At 39.8% G+C, this 19757-nt stretch overlaps 1 protein-coding gene across 3 annotated transcripts in view; it reads left to right on the top strand.

Moving 5' to 3' along the window:
- Positions 1–19757, top strand: part of CBLB (Cbl proto-oncogene B) — an 85003-nt gene that overhangs the window by 42178 nt on the left and 23068 nt on the right. For all 3 annotated transcript variants that reach the window (XM_048493603.1, XM_048493602.1, XM_048493604.1), the window contains 6 exons: positions 540–677; positions 4041–4128; positions 4975–5106; positions 9209–9412; positions 15482–15667; positions 17633–18001. In XM_048493603.1, the coding sequence (XP_048349560.1) occupies positions 540–677; positions 4041–4128; positions 4975–5106; positions 9209–9412; positions 15482–15667; positions 17633–18001 (1117 nt within the window). The remainder of the gene's footprint in view (positions 1–539; positions 678–4040; positions 4129–4974; positions 5107–9208; positions 9413–15481; positions 15668–17632; positions 18002–19757) is intronic.

The following is a 19757-nucleotide window of genomic DNA, read 5'->3' as shown; positions in this document are numbered from 1 at the left end:
GATCCAGTATTTTTTGGCTACTGCCCAAAGACAAATACATATGATTGATTTTGTAGAAGGGTGAGGACTGGAGTTAGAGAACAGCACATACAGATGAGGTTTCATTTGTTTTTGACACCACACTCTCTACTGTCAGAGAGCAGCTTGTCAAATGAAACAATAATAATGAAACCAGTCCATGACTGCAGCTCACTTCTTTGTATTGTAACTGCTGTTAATAGTTGTTTTCAGGAACAGATCCATGAACATTTACATTTTCTTGTGTGCAAGACATTTTTGCTAACAAGGGATTTCAAAGCTTTTAATTGGTTGCCTTGCTTTTTTGTCTAAGTCTTGTAACTAAATATTAGTGTTAGTACATATATAAAGCTGCAGGAGGAGTCCAGTGGAACCTTGAGGACCAACAGAATTTTGGGGTATAAGGCATGCTACTGTGGACACAGTTCCTCCAATTTGGCTGGCCAACTCACAAAAATGTACCAGGTAAAATGTAATAAAATGTAACTTGCAAAATGTAACTTGCAATTTCTATCAAACAGCTACATTTTCAGATTAAGTTGCACTCGACTGGGACAATGGGCCATTGGATATGTCACTGGCGATGGAAATATTTTACAGACCATACCTCACAATAAGCCTTTATTTCAAGCTTTGATTGATGGCAGCCGGGAAGGATTGTAAGTATGAATATTTTCCTTTATTTTTACAACTTCAGCATTGGCTGTTCCTAACATCAGTGTTTCATCCTTCATCTGCATCCTAACAATATGCCTGTCTAAGACCCCTTCCACACATGCAAAATAACGCACTTTCAGTCCACTTTCCGTGCACCTTGCAGCTGGATTTTACTGTATGAAATAGCAAAATCCACTTGCAAACAATTGTGAAAATGGATTGAAAGTGCATTATTCTGCATGTGTGGAAGGGGCCTAAGAGTATAGTTGCAATTAATGGCTGTTTCACTTGTCATCAATGATTCTTCAAATAATTATAGTTTGGTTTTTATATAGAATATGAAAACCATGGGTCTGCTTACTTCCAGTGTCTGTAGGCATATGAGAATCAGTGCAGCTTTCCAGATTGGCAACGAGCAAATATCCCACATGAAATGGATTGACTCAATCAAGGAAGCCACAGCTCTCAATTTGTAAGCCGCGAGCAAGTCTGTTAGCCATAGGATGTATTGGGGGCTATTAATTCATAGGATAAGTCAGAAGCAATTTGACTGCACTTAACACACAAATAGCCGACACAAAATCAAGCAAGGTCACCTCTGATCCCAGCTCATTGAAGGTCTTCAGAAAGCTTGTTTCATTCAAGCTGAATTCCAAGTTCACAGAATCTCCAATACAATGGCATACCTAGCAATCTCATCAGGAGTGTCCTGGGAGCCCCAACTTATCTGGTTGATTGATGAGCAACAGGGAGGTGAGATGAGATGGTATTAGTGGAAATAACTATTTGCAGCCATCCTACCCCTCTTTTTTCCTTCTTTTGTTTTCTTCTGCCTGCCATGCCTTCTGAGAACTGTTGTGGTAGGGAGAGAAAGCAAAGAAAACAATGGAGATGTTGACTGTGTTTTTCCTGGTTTCGTTTTGCCTCATTCCAGCTCATTGATGGGCCATAAAAGTCAGATGGTGTGGAAGCAGGACAGGAATGCTTTGGTTTGGATTTATTTTCTGAACCTGAGAAGAATCTGGCAGCTGTAAGGCATCCCTCACTTTGAAGAGGCGTGTCTCAACTGCTTGAGTTTGTTCTCCAAACCAAAAAAGGATGAACTTTGTTAATGTCTGTAATTATGCGTACCAGTGGAGAACTTTAAAAGAAAAAGCTTTTATGCCAGTTTTCTAATACATAATTCTAGGAGCCTCTTCATGGTTTCAAATTAATCCCAGTAAAGCCCTTAAGATTTTTATTTTGTTTTGCAAGTTAGTTGCTATCTGTCTAAAAATGCTACCTGCTAAGCACACAAAAATAGGCAGGTTCAAAGTTGTGACCCAAAACAGAATGATGTCAGCTCCAGGTCAACAAAGATCCTTGCTGAAATTCCAAAGAAGTCAGGTCTTTGTAGAATTAAAGTGTTACAAGAAGCTGGGCTGGCAAACGCCTTCGTCCAGCAAAAGAAAGCTTCCACCAACACTTTTCAGTCAAAGAAGTCCACAGTTCTTAGAGGAGCAAATTTGGTAGGATAAAATCTAGCTCTTCAGAAACATAATTCCTCCAAGTCTAAAAGAACAATCAATTTGTTAACATCATTTCCATATGTCAAATAAAATTAATGACCTTTATTGGCATATAATTTCAGTACTTGGTATGCATCAATTATCCATCCCACCTAAAAGAGGTGTGTATTGGTAGCTAAGGAGATAGTGTTACTCTTAATTCCCAGACCTGAATACTCTTCAGACAGAGCACTTTTTAAACAAACCCAGCCAAAATGATCAGGATTCGCACTAATGGGCCTGTTTTAGGGACTTGTACAGGAGATGTAGCTTTGGGGAATGCTGCCTCCATACCTGTAGATAGTTACAGAATTTTGAATCTAGCTACTGTAGGAACATTAGTCACATGAGTGGAAAAAGTTTAAAAAAATCTGTAGAAAATAGTTCTTCTCTTTTAAACAGTTCCAAAGAAAGGAAAACCCTGGGAGCAAGGTTTGGGTGATTCACAAAGAGATGTTTCCTCCACAAAGTGCCTATAAACTTTTCATGCACAAAAATATTTGTGTACATATACACAGACACACACCACGCATGGCAGAAAGTAACCAAGAAGTACAGTGCAGTCTTTGATGGTTGTAAGGATTCACATCTGGTTCCAGTTTGCACCTGGATGGAAAGCTGCATCCAGCTTTCAGTGGAAGCAGCCCAGCCACTCTTCAGTGAGGTCGTCCATGTTTTTTATTTCAAATACCATTGTTAGTTCAGCCATCTGGACTAATGTATTCTTGCTCCGAGCATACATTGTCTGTTGCTTGGGCTTGCAACTGGCAGGATTGGAGAAGATGAAGCAGAGGGGATAGGATACTCTCCTAGCGTCATGCTGGTACTTGTAGCTATAAACAATTGATTTTATGGTTGCCTCTCAGGAAGCTCATTGTTTAGTTCATCAGGAGAAATACCCTCACGTTCTTCCTCCACAATCTCATATTGCGGGAGAAGCAGCCACCTTTCCCCCATTGCACCTTCAATCACACTGCCTCCTTAAGAGCCCAAGCAGGCCCAACCGAAGTCTCCATCTTGTTTCTGTTTCTGCTCTTCTTTGCTTCTCTGGGTCTAAAGTAGGAGTCTCATATTGAATGTAGAAGTAGGAAGGGGTGGGGAGCTTAGATTATCCGTTTGAATCAGAGGGAGCTATCCCGGGCAGTAATGTTCACTGGCAACGGTGAGAATTGTAAGTTTGTCTCTCTAGTTCAGGAACATGATTTTATGTGGCATCTTTAACTGATCTAAACAGCAAAGTGAGCACATGATAGAGCTTAAACAGGTATGATTTTAGCATCCAACCCAAATTCAAAGTGGAGTGTATGTTGATGGTACATATAGAAATCAGCTTAAATATTGATCTTGCAATGAAGTTGTTGATGTCAGGAAGAACTGGAAATGGAAAGAATTTATTGGGGGAGGGAAAGAAGCTTTGATATTTAGAGCAGAGGAAAATCATTTCACTTTGAATATCTGAGAATCCCTTTAAAGTATGTAAATGCTTGATGATAATAGTTTTGAGCAGCATTATGATACACTCATGTGGTCTAGTGATTTTGTGGGCGTTTTATCAATTTTCATTTGATTTGTCGAAGGTTTTCACAGCTGGACTCAACTGGTTTGTTGTGGGCTTTCTGGGCTGTGTGGCCATGATCTACCATACCACAGCCACTCAGCCTGGAATGCCCACAACAACCAGTTTCGTTCGATTGTTTCTGAAAGGTGTTAGCACTTTGAGTTTCTGTACTGTTGCTGCTACTTCATCAACTGAAATTTATTAACTTTAGCATCAAGACACACAACTAACGTTTCAAATATTATTTATTTGCAATCTAGCTATCTGTACCCAGATGGACGAAGTTATAACCCTGATTTGACAGGACTATGTGAACCCACACCGCACGATCACATAAAAGTTACCCAGGTATGGTGTATATTACCAGTTCATTCTGACTGCAGATCATGCACTCAAATTCCAAACTTTTAGTAAGGTAGTTAAAAAAAATGCTGGAGGATTGCACTTTAAAGAAAACCATAGAGATAGGCTGCCTCGAGCGGCAGCTTCCCTGAAGCCAAGCTTTAGACTTAGAGCCTGCAAGAAAGAAAGCATGAGTTAGTGAGGGGAACGACCTGCGAGTAAGCGCTGCGGCTCCGCAGGGACCCGCGTATAAGTCGAGGGGGGCATTTTTCAACCTAAAAAAGGGCTGAAAAACTCGACTTACATGCGAGTATATATGGTAGCTGAAATATCTACTGTCTCTGCTGTTGACAGTTTGAGGCTTCTGTGAGATTAGGGTTACATAAGAAGAGAGCAGTAGTTCTTAAATTGGGAGGGGGGGAGGAACCATGATTTTATGTAAAAGACGCTACAAACTGATTTCTTGGTGGTAATCAGACTTACGTTACAGCTCTAAGAAAATTTATATCCATCAGTAGATTGCAACCTTTATTCCAAGTACATCCTCTTCTTCCTCCTGCTGTTTCCCAGAATGTATTTTTTAAAATTAGCACCTTAATTTAAATGATGACAAATGCAAATGTTTAAAATGCTGATATTCTGTACGTGGGATTTCTAATGCATATAGTGAACTTGAATACTTACTCATACATATACAGCTTGTGTAATATCTGATTTGTACCACTTAAATGTTTTCAAAACTTTGCTTCATAGTACAGGGTACACCTTAAAAAAAACAAGTCAGGTATTCTGAACACATTCCACATTAACAAGTCATCTTGTGAAACCACTTATTGCATTCTCTTGTTTCAGGAACAGTATGAATTGTATTGTGAAATGGGTTCTACATTCCAACTTTGTAAAATTTGTGCAGAGAACGACAAAGATGTGAAGATTGAACCTTGTGGACATCTGATGTGCACTTCCTGCCTTACTGCATGGCAGGTAGGTTGTCTGTCATACAACTTTTCACCTCTGTCAATCACAATTAATCAATTTAGGTTATTTCGCTTTCTATTTTTTTAAAAAATACTGAATAAAAAATTCTTGTGTTCTGTCATAAAATTTAGGAATAAACTTTGAAACGTGTAAGTTTCCTACTCGTATTGGCATATGTTTTTCATAATGGAAGATCAGAGCCCAGTTCCTTTTAATCATATTCTTGATAGCTTCACCCAGGGTGCCAGATAAGAAGCTGTTGTTTGTTACAGCCTGTGTAGTCTGAACACTGTTGCTTCATGGCGCAAATCAAAACATGCTTGGTAGCTGAAAAGTGTGGTTTGCATGAAAAGGGCTTGATTTCTTCAAGAAAGCTATTTAAAAATTAAAGAAGATGGAAAAGAAGATGGCAGTGCATGCATGTGAGGGAGAGAATGTTTTTTTTAGTAACTTGTAGGGAAAAGAACTTGTGGGGTTCTTTTCCCTAAAAGTTACCTACTACACCTGATAAAAGGTTGTACATTCTTCAGAGGAGTCCGACTGTAGGATATGATATGACGACTTCCCTGACAAGCTCGTTCCAGCTGCATGCAACTTTTCTAGGACAGGTTGCTTCCTCAAACAGCTTTGTCATTGACCAGGTACCTTAATCTTTAATCCTTTTGTGGCGATGTAAGTCCATTTAGGCCTATAGAAGGCTTTCTGGTGATGGGTTTGTTTGGGTTGTTTGGTTTTTTGTTTTTGTTTTTTGCTTTTTCTGCCCCTTCCCGCCAATGGAAAGCCCTCTGGAGGTGGCAGTGTGGCAGCAGCAGCATCCCCAGCTGACTCAGGCTATGGATTGAGCTGTTAGTCTTACAAAACTTAATAGTTTCTCCATTCATGTCTGTAGAATTTTCAGAATAGATTTCTAGTTCGTTACTAGTGATATCTAGAAAGGAATTTCGTTTCTGTTTTTGATAAAATATCCTCTCCCTCCCAATACCACTGATAGATTGCAGTCTGTGCTCTCTCTCTCAGCAGCAGCTGTAAAAACAAGTAATAAGATAAAAGCCCAGATGCATTGGAGGGAGAGAATTTGGCCCCAACAAAACTTTAAAATCTTCCATTTTAACAGGACAGTAAATTCGTCACAAGCTAATAAAATACAGAGCTCTGGGCTTTTCTTTCATTAGCAGCCATTTCCTATTTAATCAAACTTTGTTGCAAATTTAACTTCTGTATAATTAATGAATTGACGAAGGGATCATTCTGTAGCAGTGTCAGTTGTTACAGACTTGCCAGTGGTTAGTGTTTAATTGCTGTCACAATGGCTCATTAGACATGCCTAAGGAGAGATTGCAAGTGCTCTTTTTCTCATAGAGAAACATCTGTGTTGTTAAATAAAATAAGCTATTTCATCTGTAGTGAATGCAAAACTCATTATTCAAGATATTTTATGTTGAAGGTCAATTTGTTCTGAACATTTTGCTTTATTGTGTGATTAATTAGAAGAATCTGTGTGGTTCCTTTTATTAAAATGCACATGTATAAATATACCTACTACTGCTTGATTCTGGTGGTAGCTTTTTCTATATATATGGACAACATTTTACTGTGTTATGCACGTTGAGTCATTGCTCATTCTTTGAACTTTCACAGAATCAGATGTATTTTAAAGTGGAAGGAAGGGCCCACAAATAGATTAAGCAAAGTTGCAGGTAGCAATCATGTTTTCATTTAGTTGGTGACTTCTTCTAAGAGAGTAACTGGTGATGAGATTGCTTCTGTCCTTGGCCTGGCCTGCAGGTAAATTCAGCATGCCCACACAACACAATTGTGAAATCCAGAATGAACACTTCCACCAAAGGAGAATTTTGTGACAGCCACATATTAGGACACATCAGCATTTTTACTATTCCTGATCCATTTCTACTCTGCTCATAAATGAGTCAAGTTCCTTCTTATAGTTGAGATGAAAAAAAGAGAATAGTTTGGATTTAAACCCTGCTTCTCTCTCCTGTAAGAAGTCTCAAAGCAGCTTACAATGCCTTCCCTTCCTCTCCCCATAGCAGATACTTTGTGAGGTCGGTAGGGCCAAGAGAGTTCTGAAGAACTGTGACTAGTCCAAGGTCACCCAGCAGGCTTCAGATGTAGGCATGGGAAACAAATCCAGTTCACCAGATAAGAGTCCACCATTCATGTGGGGAATCAAACCCAGTTCTCAAGATTAGAATCTACTAGTATTAACCACTACACCACATTGGCTGTCTAGCTAGTAATAAGAACTGAAATAACTGATTTTTCAGTAATTGTTTCATTAGAATTTTAGTTAATATCAGTAATGAGCATACTATATTTATTAAATGCATTTTGAAGACTGAAAGATTTATAATTGAAATAAATGGTAAAGGTAATCCTCATGTAAGTCCCTGTTTTCCTGAAAATAAGACCTACCCCGAAAATAAGCCCTAGCATACTTTTTTGGGATTTTTGGAGGATGCTTGAAATATAAGCCCTACTCCAAAAATAAGCCCTAGTTACTGATTCCCCGGCGCAGCTGATCTGGTCACATGGGGGGTGCAAAATCATGGGGAAAAAATAACACATCCCCTGAAAATAAGCCCTAACGCATCTTTTGGAGCAAAAATTAATATAAGACCCTGTCTTATTTTCTGGGAAACATGGTACCGGCTCATTACTGACCTATTGGATAACATCACATCTAGACACTTACTAGGCAGACATTGTTTTGAAGGTGGTTTACCACTGTCTTCCCCAGTTTCCTTCACTTCACTCCCTGCAAGCTGGGTACTCATTTTACTGACCTTGGAAGGATGAAAAGCTGAGTCAGCCATAAGTCGGCTACTTGAAACTGACCCATGTCAGGATCATTAATAGAGCTTTGACTGTAGTACTTCAGCTTACCACTCTCGGCTGAGGGGAATTGATTTTTTAAAATCTCTGTGTGCCCCATAGAAGCAGACCCACTTCAATTTTAAATGGCTGTCATATTTCATCTGTTTCTGATTACAGCTGGGGTTGGCTTTTTTCCTTGATGTCAGCTCACATGCCATTTTAGTGGTGAGCAAGGACTAATTACTGGAGGAGAGGGAAGAGGCTAAGGGAATAATGTTGAGAGCACCCCAAAATATGGAGCTGGCCTTGAAGATACGGAGTCGTGGAGAGTAACATTCTTTCTGCAACTTCGTTTTTGAGTATGAATGGGAACTGGTATTCAATAATGACACAACACAGTTGTCAAATACTATAATCTTCAAAAAAGATATCTCCTTTTATTAGTCTGTGATGCTGCTGGTTATGGTTGCGCTGATTGTTTCTTTTAACTTAAAACAAAAATCAAATAGGTTTTTATTTATTTATTATTTAAACTTTTATACCGCCCCATCCCCGGGGGGCTCTGGGCGGTGTTTGCTGCCTGTAAATAATACACCAGTTCGCCATTAAAGGCATCCATCCCTCTGCGCACTCTATTTCATACTAGGACTATACTGAAATGGGAATTGTTTGCCATATGGATAATTGATGGATGCATTCAGTTTGTCTTTGTTTTTGTTCTGCTCAAATCAAATTGTTAAAAAAAAGGTAATTCAGATTGGGAGATAAATTCTCATATTCCCTGAAGAATTTAGTAATGCAGTCCTAATGATGTACATCTACAAGGTAAACAAGTATGACATTTTGAAAGCTATTGCTTAGAGTTGTTAGTGGAAATCCATTGATATGAAAAGCTCTTGGCCAGATTTCCTGGAGTTCTCCCAAACAGAAAAGATTCTAACTGGTGTGAAATATCAATGGCAATCATGATCTCAGCACTGTATCTGAACTGGCATAGAGCAGCAAGCCTAGAAGACAAAGTTGTATCGTACAAGGTGGTATTTTTTATAATGTAACTATTCATTTGGCTTTTGTAAGAGCCTTATTGTTTTGTTTTCTGTGAAATTCCTTTTGCTGCTGTGATGAATCATGTAAGAGTGAGATTGAAAGGCATACTTCTGTAAATTCTATTAATGTATTTTCTTTATCCCAGGTGCTTTTTAGTGCATCAAAGTGCCCTTATTAAAGAAATCATGCTCATTAATTTAGGGTGGTGTTTTTCATTCACATGCAGGAATCTGATGGTCAAGGGTGTCCTTTCTGCCGCTGTGAAATAAAAGGAACTGAGCCGATCATTGTTGATCCCTTTGATCCCAGGGATGAAAACACCAGGTGCTGCAGCATTATGGATAGCTTTAGTATACCCATGCTTGACTTGGATGATGATGATGACAGAGAAGAGTCTTTAATGATGAGTCGGCTAGCTTCTGTGCGAAAGGTACGTATTTGTCTCAAATGTATTTCTAAGGCTCATTCCGCACATGCAGAATAATGCACTTTCAAACTGCTTTCAGTGCTCATTGAAGCTGTGCGGAATGGCAAAATCCCCTTGCAAACAGTTGTGAAAGTGGTTTGAAAACACATTATTTTGCGTGTGCGGAAGGGGCCTTTGTGAAATAATAGAATCTGCAATATTCTCCCATGGTATAATAAATAGGTCTTAGTGTCTGATGTTCACTATCATGCTTACTCTAAAGATGCGCCATTAAAGCATCACAGCTAATAACTATAGGTAGCAGTCCAACACAGGCCAAGCGAAGGCTCATACCAGATCCACATACTTGAACAGACTCTGACTATATTTAATCAGAGGATCATGGAAGGATCAAGAGGGCTCCTACAGAAATAATTCATTGAGCTTGAATAAATTTACACTTTTATCTAAATATGGAATATTCTTAAATGATAGTGTAACCTCAGCTTGTGGGTTCTGTGGGGCAGTACTTGGAATGAGTTGCAACAACAATTTTTAAACAACAAAATGGTTTACTTTTCTTTACAATTAACACTTTTAAAACATCAACATTTAACATTACAATTAAAGGTTTTGTTCAGGTTGCATTTCAAGTCCTTCTAGTTACAGTCTACTGATACTGCCAAGTCCAAATTCTTCTTTGCAAGTTGGCTGGCTCCTGAAGACTCCAAGGGCTTGATGAACAGGTTGCAACATGATGAAGGTCTCCAGGAGAACTCTCACCCATTACAACCACAAAAGAAAACCCTTAACAAGGTGTTAAGGGCTTATAGAAATCAAGGTCCGAGTCTGGTAGCCTTGTCTTCTGCAAAGAGCTCTTTCAGCCTTTCTGCTGCTCTGAGTCTCCACCCCCTTACTGGGTCAACCCATTCTGGGCCAACCCATTCTGGGCATTGGCGTTACATTCTCCCCCACTAAAAATTCTCTCATCTCGACAGTATTTACAATGCAACTCTTGAAATCCTTGCACAATGATTTCCCCAGAACTCCTCCTGTACTTAGGAGAGGAACCACATTTTGGTGCAGCTGAATGCAGAACATTGTCTTTCCCTTGCAGGGATTTCCAACTGTTCCAAACTTAGCTTACTTGGCACTGGAAGTTTGCAAAACTTTCCAGCAAAAAATGTTGCGATTCAGCCAATTAGTTTGCAGAAGAAGGGATGGGGGGGTTGCAACTGGAATCCCCTCCTTCATGCAACTGCCAAACAGAATCATGTTATTTCAAATTCACATAGCAACATCTCTTGAACTTACATCACATAACCAGAAGAAACAGTTATATGGGGGATCAAACCCCAACTTGCTGCACACTTCCATTGCAAGCAATTTATATTTGCAATCTCACTTCCATGACTTGCGTTGAAACCATTTGTAACCTCAGCTTGTGGAGTTCTGTGGGGACAGTAACTTGGAATGAGTTGCAACAACAATTTTAAACAACAAAATGGTTTACTTTTCTTTACAATTAACACTTTTAAAACATCAACATTTAACATTACAATTCAAGGTTTTGTTCAGGTTGTATTTCAAGTCCTTCTAGTTACAGTCTACTGATACTGCCAAGTCCAAATTCTTCTTTGCAAGTTGGCTGGCTCCTGAAGACTCCAAGGGCTTGATGAACAGGTTGCAACATGATGAAGGTCTCCAGGAGAACTCTCACCCATTACAACCACAAAAGAAAATCCTTAACAAGGTGTTAAGGGCTTATAGAAATCAAGGTCCGAGTCTGGTAGCCTTGTCTTCTGCAAAGAGCTCTTTCAGCCTTTCTGCTGCTCTGAGTCTCCACCCCCTTACTGGGTCAACCCATTCTGGGCCAACCCATTCTGGGCATGGGGGTTACAATAGCTTGCAAAATTAAAACATTGATTATCTCCATAGATTGACTTTTGTATTTGGTGTTTCTGAGCAGTGTCAAATATTTGCTCAATTCCCGATAAGAGCCTAGATTTAGTTAGCCAATGTTTAATTTCCTTTTACTGTCATATTCTTTCTATCATTTTGTCTAACCTAATTCTCTTAGCCTATTGTGTTAACATGTTATATTTTACAAATGACTGTAATGAAACTGCCAAATTTTGAACACTTTTCACTCCTTCAGACAGCGATTTAATTTTGTGTAACAGTCATATTATTGTTATTTTCTGATGAACAAACCAACGTTAGCTATGTATGCATTACTACCTGGAAGTTAATAAACAAAGCCATATCAAAAGATAGAGTTACACTTCAACGCTTCTGGTGTGACAGACTTTTGACTGGTTGAAAATAGAATTTTAACTTTAAAAGAAAAGGTATTGCTTTTACAAAACGGAGAGGGAAATTGGAGTCCCATTAGAAGTTTTTCTGTGCAGTGCTTAATAGTTTCAAATCATGTTTCATAGCTACAGATTCTACAACTGAATTATGTGAAAAGCAGCTTTGTCGGGGGGGGGGGGTGTCCTACAATCCTCAGATTTAATGGTTTCCTCTCACTGGGCCAGAACTGTCTTGATTCAAACTGTTATCCTCATAAATAGTTATGAGAAGTCAGCCAGACTGAAAGCAGATATTTATCATGAGCAGCAGGATGAGTAAGCATGTGTTTAATGAATCATGACCAAATGACCTTAGGTATAAAGGATTCTTTTTTCCCTCCTCCAATTTCCTTGAATTGCTGGCAAACTTATATGAGCTGTATTTGTTCATTCTTAATGGTGGTGACATTTTATTTTGAGTGACCATATTGCCAGCCTTCTGCATGTCAAAGAGAACTATTGTAAAATGTGGGTTCAAATGTTTATCTAAGTTGCTTTCTATAAATTTTCCTTAACTCATTCTGATTTTAGTGATGCATCTTTATGACAACAAATCATTGGTGACTCTGTTCTGTACAGTAGAAATATGGACTAGCTTCAAAAGATGTCTTTAATTGACACAGATTAAAACATAATGTCTCACAAATAGAAAAGTGGCAGCTATTTTAAGCATAGCACTTCAGACCTCAGTTGCAGCACTGCATTTGGGGTTTTGTGTTCAAGTACTAAGACCATAATTAATTTTCAGTAGGAAAAAGTTATGAGACCATAATTAATTTTCAGTAGGAAAAAGTTATGACACCCCCCTCTTTTTTTTTTACCATATATTTTACCATAATATCTTTTCTGGATCAAACAAATAGCGACAGGCAAAAATCACATTTTTGCAAAATGAATAGTTGAAGGTCATAAAAATAGTGTAGAGATAGTTTAGACCAGTGATGGTGAACCTTTTCAAGTCCGATTGCCCAAACTGAAACCCAGAACTCACTTATTTATCGCAAAGTCCCAACACGACAATTTAACCTGAATGCTGAGGTTTTTGTTAAGAAAAAATGGTTGGCTCCAAGGCGCGCGTTACCCAGGAGTAAGCTTGGTAGTAGTTGGTGGTTTTGCTTTGAAGCAACTGTGCAACACTTTGAACGGGTGAATCACGACCCTAGGAGGGTTTACTCAGAATCAAGCCCCATTGCCAGCAACTGAGCTTACTCCCAGGTAAAAGAGTAAGCACAGGCACCAGCCCTCCCAGCCGAGTTCTACCTGCTCTCCGCGGTGCGCGCATGTCATGCCCAGCTTCTCAGGCCAGCTTAGATGTGTGTTAGGGATGATTTTCTGCCCCCCACATGATGAACTCTGTGCGCACGTGCCCACAGAGAGGGCTCTGAGTACCATCTCTGGCACGCGTGCCGTAGGTTCGCCACCACTAGTTTAGACTTTCCCCCTAAATGCTGCTCCTGGAGGATGTGGAAACCCCCACTACCACCATCAAAACAGCATAAAAAGGTGTTCAGGAGCATAAGGAATTGCTCCGATCAGAGAAAATGCTCCATGGAATCAATCAAATGTGCAGAAAGAGTGGTATTTTAACAAAACATTGTTTTAGCTATTACCTTATTAAATTACCAGCTGAAGTGCTCATTTTCCATTTCTATGGGCTTTTATGTTTACTAATATGGAGAATACTTCATCAGTGTCTAGTATTCTGGCAAGATTTCTTTCATTTCTGTTAAAGTCAGGCTTTAGATATTGTTGAATGCAGATTTGACAGGAAGCATTTCAGTTTACTGAATCTCCTTTCACTTAATTCTAGTATTTGTTCATAAGAATCCTCTAGGTTGCTACATTGTCCTGTGGGTAGATATGCTGTACATTTAGTTCAAATAGGTGACAAAACACATCTGCTGATGTTGTTTAGAGTTTGTATATATGTTTTCCATTTGTGATTTTTATAAAATAGTTAAGGATAACCTGTTTGAATAACTTAAATTCTGGTACAAATTCAATACAGTTTATCTTTTGGGCACATTTCTCAAAGGTGTGTGTATGGCCCATTATGCATGGAACACTTACCTCTGGGTTCTTCTTTGCACAGTGGGCTTGTATTGGGCTCTCCTTGTGTTTCTCTGTTTACACACAAGGAGGCACTCACTTCTGTCATGAAGCTTTTCTTCAGAGAACTGTCCTGGGCCTGGTTTTCTTAACTCCACCCATCAACTAATCCTTAAAGGCAGATACCTCATTACAGATCTCAGGATTCTGGCTTAGCCCTTAAAGCTGCACTTATATTGATATCTTATAATTGATACCTTATAATTGATATTTTATCACTCATATTGATAAAATAATCTCCCCCCCCCCCACCGGGCAATGAAAGAGGCAAAGCAATTCCCTGGACCAAAGAAGGACCATTCTAGAGCTGATATTCTTTCCCCTTCGGCTTCAAACTTACACAAACTTCCTGCTGCTGCTGGAGGACAGAGAGACTTGTTATTTCCACGCTCTCTATGTTATTGATATATCACTATCTCAATATATCAATGTGAGAATTAGAGGTTAGTATGTTTTGCCTAAGCCCATCTGAGTGAGCTTTGGTTTTATGACTTGAAGCAGGTGGCAACATGGAAGGGGGGGTGAGGGGGAAGGTGTATCCACAGAGATCAGTGGGAAGGCTGACTGTGGGTCGAGGGAGGAAGATGTCCTGAGCAAAGCTGTGCTCACTGGCAAATCTGTCCTGCTCTGGTGATGAAGCAAATTAAAGTCATGATAGAAGTTGCCCCAGGGAAATAGAAAGTGAAAGCGGGCTTGAGGAAATACATCCATACAAGAAATCTTGCACAGCGTAAATTTGCCTGCATCGCACAGCAGATACCTTGTGTACAATTGGCTGATGATTTCACAACTGCAGTTACTGATGTACCTGAACTCACTGTTCTCATACACCGACTTCACCCTTGCTGAGATTTTTGGTGTTAAAACCCCAAATATCTTAGGCACAGTCCTTCTGAACTGTTTCCTCTACCTGCATTATGCAACAACTAGTAGCCAGAACTAAAATGTGTTTCTTTTAAAACTCTTGTGCTATTTCCTGAGATGTTTTCAGGGCACAGATAACTCGGAGGGACAGAGACTGTATTTCAGCAGTGCATTGTTAGACAAAATATATGTTCACGTTCTAGCTTGGTAGCAGACTGCAGTTAAATGACTGTTTTAAATTTGTTTTTTTAACAAGCTTCATAATGTATGACTCACTATATAACTTAAGAAAAGCAGGCATTGCCAGTTCTCATAGATCAGCTATGAAAGTTAGCCTCTGTCTTTTATTCTTCAGACTTGACTATCCAAGCACAACAGCAGATGTTCTAGAGTCAGTGAACCCTGGCTCCAGGATTAAATATTTCCCCCTTGTTCTCTTCCACTGAGCAAGCTTTTTGCCCTTCGCACCCTCAATGTTCTACCTCAACTCATATGGCTATTAGTTCACATGGGTTTTGTGACCCCTGGAATCATCCCTTCTGGGGTTGGAAAGAATGACTGTGTAGATGGAGGACAAAGGTAAGATCCAAATTTGTCAGTGCCTTCCACAGAAAGATAACTGGATGGAATTGTGAAGACTAATTGTGGAAATTAATGGTATTGTGAATATGCCAGGTATTGTTCAAATATGGAATTTACATACTACAATGAAAATTACATATTCTCTTACTGTCTAACTAATAGTAAGATTTCCTTCCTTTTAAAGTGTAATGAAAGGCAGAATTCCCCTGTGACATCCCCAGGATCTTCTCCACTTGCACAAAGAAGAAAACCTCTTCCTGATCCTCTGCAAGGGCCTCATCTTAACCTTCCACCAGTGCCTCCTCGACTGGATCTCATTCAGAAAGGTGTTGCTCGATCCCCTTGCGCCAGCCCTACCAGTTCACCAAAGGTAAGCTTTATTTGGTTGTAAGGTTTGTAACATTCTTCAAAGAAAAGCAGATTAGATACAAAAAACTCACAGTTGTTGTTCTCATGTTCACGCTGGGGGCTTCTCCAACTCCCTACTGCAGCTTACCTTCCAAACCCTTGCCTCATAAAGACTGAGATGTGGTACAAGTCAGAAACATTAATAGTGAGAACCTATATGCCCATGTCCAAACTATTGTATGTTTGATAAAGAAAAACAAGTTCCTTTCCTTCAGCCTTTCTTAACTATAAAATGGTATGGATTACTTTTGACAGTTGGAATGTCCATATTAAAATATACAAATATTGCTTTGCAGAGTTTGCAGTGAACAGGAAAGACTTAGTTTCCTTCTGCAGTTCCCTTCTATCCACATAGCCCATTCTTTGGTTGAGATGTACCCAGGGGTGGTATTAAAAATAGCTATCCTGAAGATCTGCTGCAGTGTTATGTGACAGATCTCTGGGAGTAAAATATAGCAAAACGTATTTTAGACTGAATATTGAATACCTTTCTAATTGTATTACCCTCATAACCTTACCATTTACCTTGCTGTTTGAAACCCCAGAATTGGTGCAAGAATGCCAGTAAACAAGCTGTTAAATAAATTCTGATTTCCAAAAAAAGTGATAGAAATTTTCTTAATTTTTACAAGTATCTAACTTGTACATAGATAAAAGGGTTATTGATCCTTATTCTCGATTTATGATGTAATGTCTAAATTGTACAGATTAGGCGGTAAAATATGAGAGATTTTAGACTTTTGTGGTATTTTTAGGTTGCAGCAAACTTCCATTCCTTAAGGAAGAATGGTATTTTAGAGAACAGAATGTGCTTACCGTAAAGCTATGAGGATAGCCAGCAGCCAAAGAAACTGCAGTAGTGTGCTGTAGTGGTTAGTGTCAAAGTAGAAACTGGGAGACCCAAGTTCAAATCCTCATTCTGTTGTGGAAGCTGTCTGGGTGGCCATGGGCCAGTTGCACACACTCAGCCTCACCTGCTTCACAGGGTGGTTGTAAAGGTAAAATGAAGGCAAAGGGATTGATATAAGCTGCTTTGGGTCCCCATTGGGGAGAAGATGGGGCATAAATCAAGTAAATAAACAATGTTCCTTGTAATACCAACGGGCTATTTGGTTATGTTTGGGTACACAAAATAAAATTAGATTTTAATTGAAAACTGTGTGTGTATTCAGTGATAAACGCAGTTTATTTTATCAGCATTTTGCATTCAAACTTGACAGTTCTATTTACAAATTAAATTTCATTTTAGTTGCATGATGCTTAAACGGCTGAAGTACATAAAATGTGTCCTCAGTGCTATCATATTTTAAATTAACTCCGTCATTTAAATTGGCAGTGAACAATTTGTGTTGCTGGTCCTAACAGTGAGTACAGACATCATGATGATGAACACGATTCAGTATACAGGGAACTGGCTATGCTTCTTCTTCTTGGGAATCCATAAGGCATTCTTCATATCCCTCATTGTGTTTTATGTGTTTTAAAGTCTTAAAAATAATTTTTAGGTAAATAAACTTTCAACTTTTAATTGCTTATACTCAAATTCTGATAATTACTTTGTAGTAAAAATGTGCACTGATATGTGAGCTATGAATTGAACAGTGACTCTCACACTCTTCTGGCTATAAATATTACAGTTACAGCTCATTCCTTGATTCATCATCTGACCTTGCAATTCACAAAAGGAATATTTTCTGTATCTTTCTATTTTCCCAACTATTAAACTCATCTAGCAATAAGTAAAATTAGAGTACTATTCTGGGTTTGAAAAATATTGTCAGCATTTTTTGTAACTGGAGAGATGTTTCCTTAATGTTCCCAATCCTTTCAGACCTGTTTAGTTGGGATGGGGGAAATCACGTGGCTACTGTGTACTTATTTGTGACATATATTATTAAGGATGTATTGCTTTGTTTTACCCTTCTAGTGTTCTCCATGCATGGTGAGGAAACAGGACAAGCCTCTTCCTGCACCACCACCACCTGTGCGTGATCCTCCCCCACCTCCACCAGAAAGGCCCCCTCCCGTTCCACCAGATAACAGATTAAGTAGACACATGCATCATCCTGAAAGCGTGCCTTGCAGAGACCAGCCTATGCCACTTGAAGCCTGGTGCCTCAGAGAGGTGTGTGGAACAAATCAAATGGTTGGATGTCGAATAGTAGGGGGTGAAGCTTCACCAAAACCTGGACTCACAGCAAGCTCAAATATGAATGGAAGGCACTGTCGAATGAGTTCTGACCCAGGATTTCTGCGAAAACACAGACGTCATGATATGCCTTTAGAAGGTGCCAAGGTACACAAGTTTAATTATGCATCCCAGTTGAACACAATTTTTCACTAGCTGGAGTGCTGTTATTTTTTTCTTTTTCTTTTTACCCTTAATAATGACAGTGTTTTCTACATAGAATTAGCTTCTGGTTACTGTAAAGTTGCTCTGAATGCTGTAATCCTGTCTTCATCGCAGTTTGTTTACAGGAGCATTTCTACAGAAGATTGCACCTGGGGCAAGGTCTCAAGCGGTGTCCCTCCCCAGCGTCTTGTGAAAACCCTGTTGATACACCCCAAGATTGCATTAGCCTTTTTTTGTCGCTGCATCACACTGACTGCTCATATTTAACATAATGTCCACTTTAACGGACTTGCCCCACCCTGAAGGGCTGGTGTGAAGCAGGCCTGCTTAAAGAGGCCTGGGTGACAGTAACAGTATGGCAGCCCCCCCCCCCCTAATTTAAATAAAAGCAAGGTGATTGGTTGATGGAAGGTACTGTTGCCCCTGGCCAATGTAAGGGGGTGCTAAAACGCTGCTAGATAAACAGAAAGACACAGAGAGCCTGTCAGACAGTTCTTTGTGGAGAGTTCTGAAGAGAACAGCTCGTGTTCAGTTGAGAGCAGAGTCTGTGGAATGAAGTCTCACCGCTCTGTCTCTGGTGTAAAGGAATTCTGGTCCAGCTCAGATAGCTGGCAGGATTCTAGTGACTCTCCTCACTCTCCTCAAGCGAAGGAAGCTTGTGAGAGAAAGGAAGGCACTGGCTTTTTGGTGCAGAGCGAAGCGCCGGCCAGAGGCTTGTCAATAGACACTGACCCGACCTAGGAGTCTGTCCTGCCCCTGTACAACACCAGTCTGGGAAAAGCCCAATCCAGTGGCAGTGAGGCCAGTTTGGGAGTAGTGAGAGAGAGGGAGACTTTGTATGCCAGAATCTCACAGGGCATAGACTGGGTGTGTGTGTATTCAGTGGGTTGTGGATCAGAAAGGACTAGTGTCTGTCTGTGAGGAAAAGCAAAGTGTATAAAAGCCAAGTCGTTTCTGAAGAGACACCTGTGTGTGTCTGTGTATGTGTGTGAAACCTAAATAACAACTGAAGCTCTGTAACTTTTAAGTGAAAAGCTATCTGAAACCATCAAGCGTTAGTACCTCTCTGAGCCAGTTTAAGAAGCCTTTCTTTTGTTTTCAAAATAAATTTCATTCGTTATGTTCAAGTTACCCTCGTGCCAGCCTGCGTTTGTGTGTGAGAGGTTGAAGAATGCCTGTCTGAGAAACTAGAATCCCAGCCAATTTTTGAGTTCCCTCCATTTTTGTATGTGGGACTCCGAAGGACATTCCCCTCAGACCAAGAGTGAATGTGAGGTGGGGTCCTGTAATATATTTGGCAGCCAGCGGCAATTTTTTTTTTATTTCTAGTTCCTTCTCTTTTATGGTGGCAGCAGAGTAAAAAGAAGATCCCTGAACACTAGCCTGGGATATTTTGGGCGGCCAAGGAAACCCCACTGGTCAGTTTAGTGGGAACCTTGATTGTAGGCCACACGTCCCCGTTACAATTGGTGGCTAGTGTTGGGATAATATATCTCCCTCGCCCTTGAATATAAGCACCCCCCGTTACATCCACCTATACCCAAGATCTTGTTCTCACACAGTACTCACAAACTATGCAATAATGTATCCTCCATCCAGAAAGAAAGAGGGGAGAGATAAAGTGGGGAAAGGAAAGAAAGGGGGAAAAGGGAGAGAAAAGGGGAAGGGAGAGAGTTTCAGTGTCTGGGGAGAAGATTGG

The sequence above is a fragment of the Sphaerodactylus townsendi genome, linkage group LG04, assembly GCF_021028975.2.
Source record: "Sphaerodactylus townsendi isolate TG3544 linkage group LG04, MPM_Stown_v2.3, whole genome shotgun sequence".
NCBI lineage: Eukaryota > Metazoa > Chordata > Lepidosauria > Squamata > Sphaerodactylidae > Sphaerodactylus > Sphaerodactylus townsendi.
This window is presented reverse-complemented; position numbering and strand designations above follow the sequence as displayed.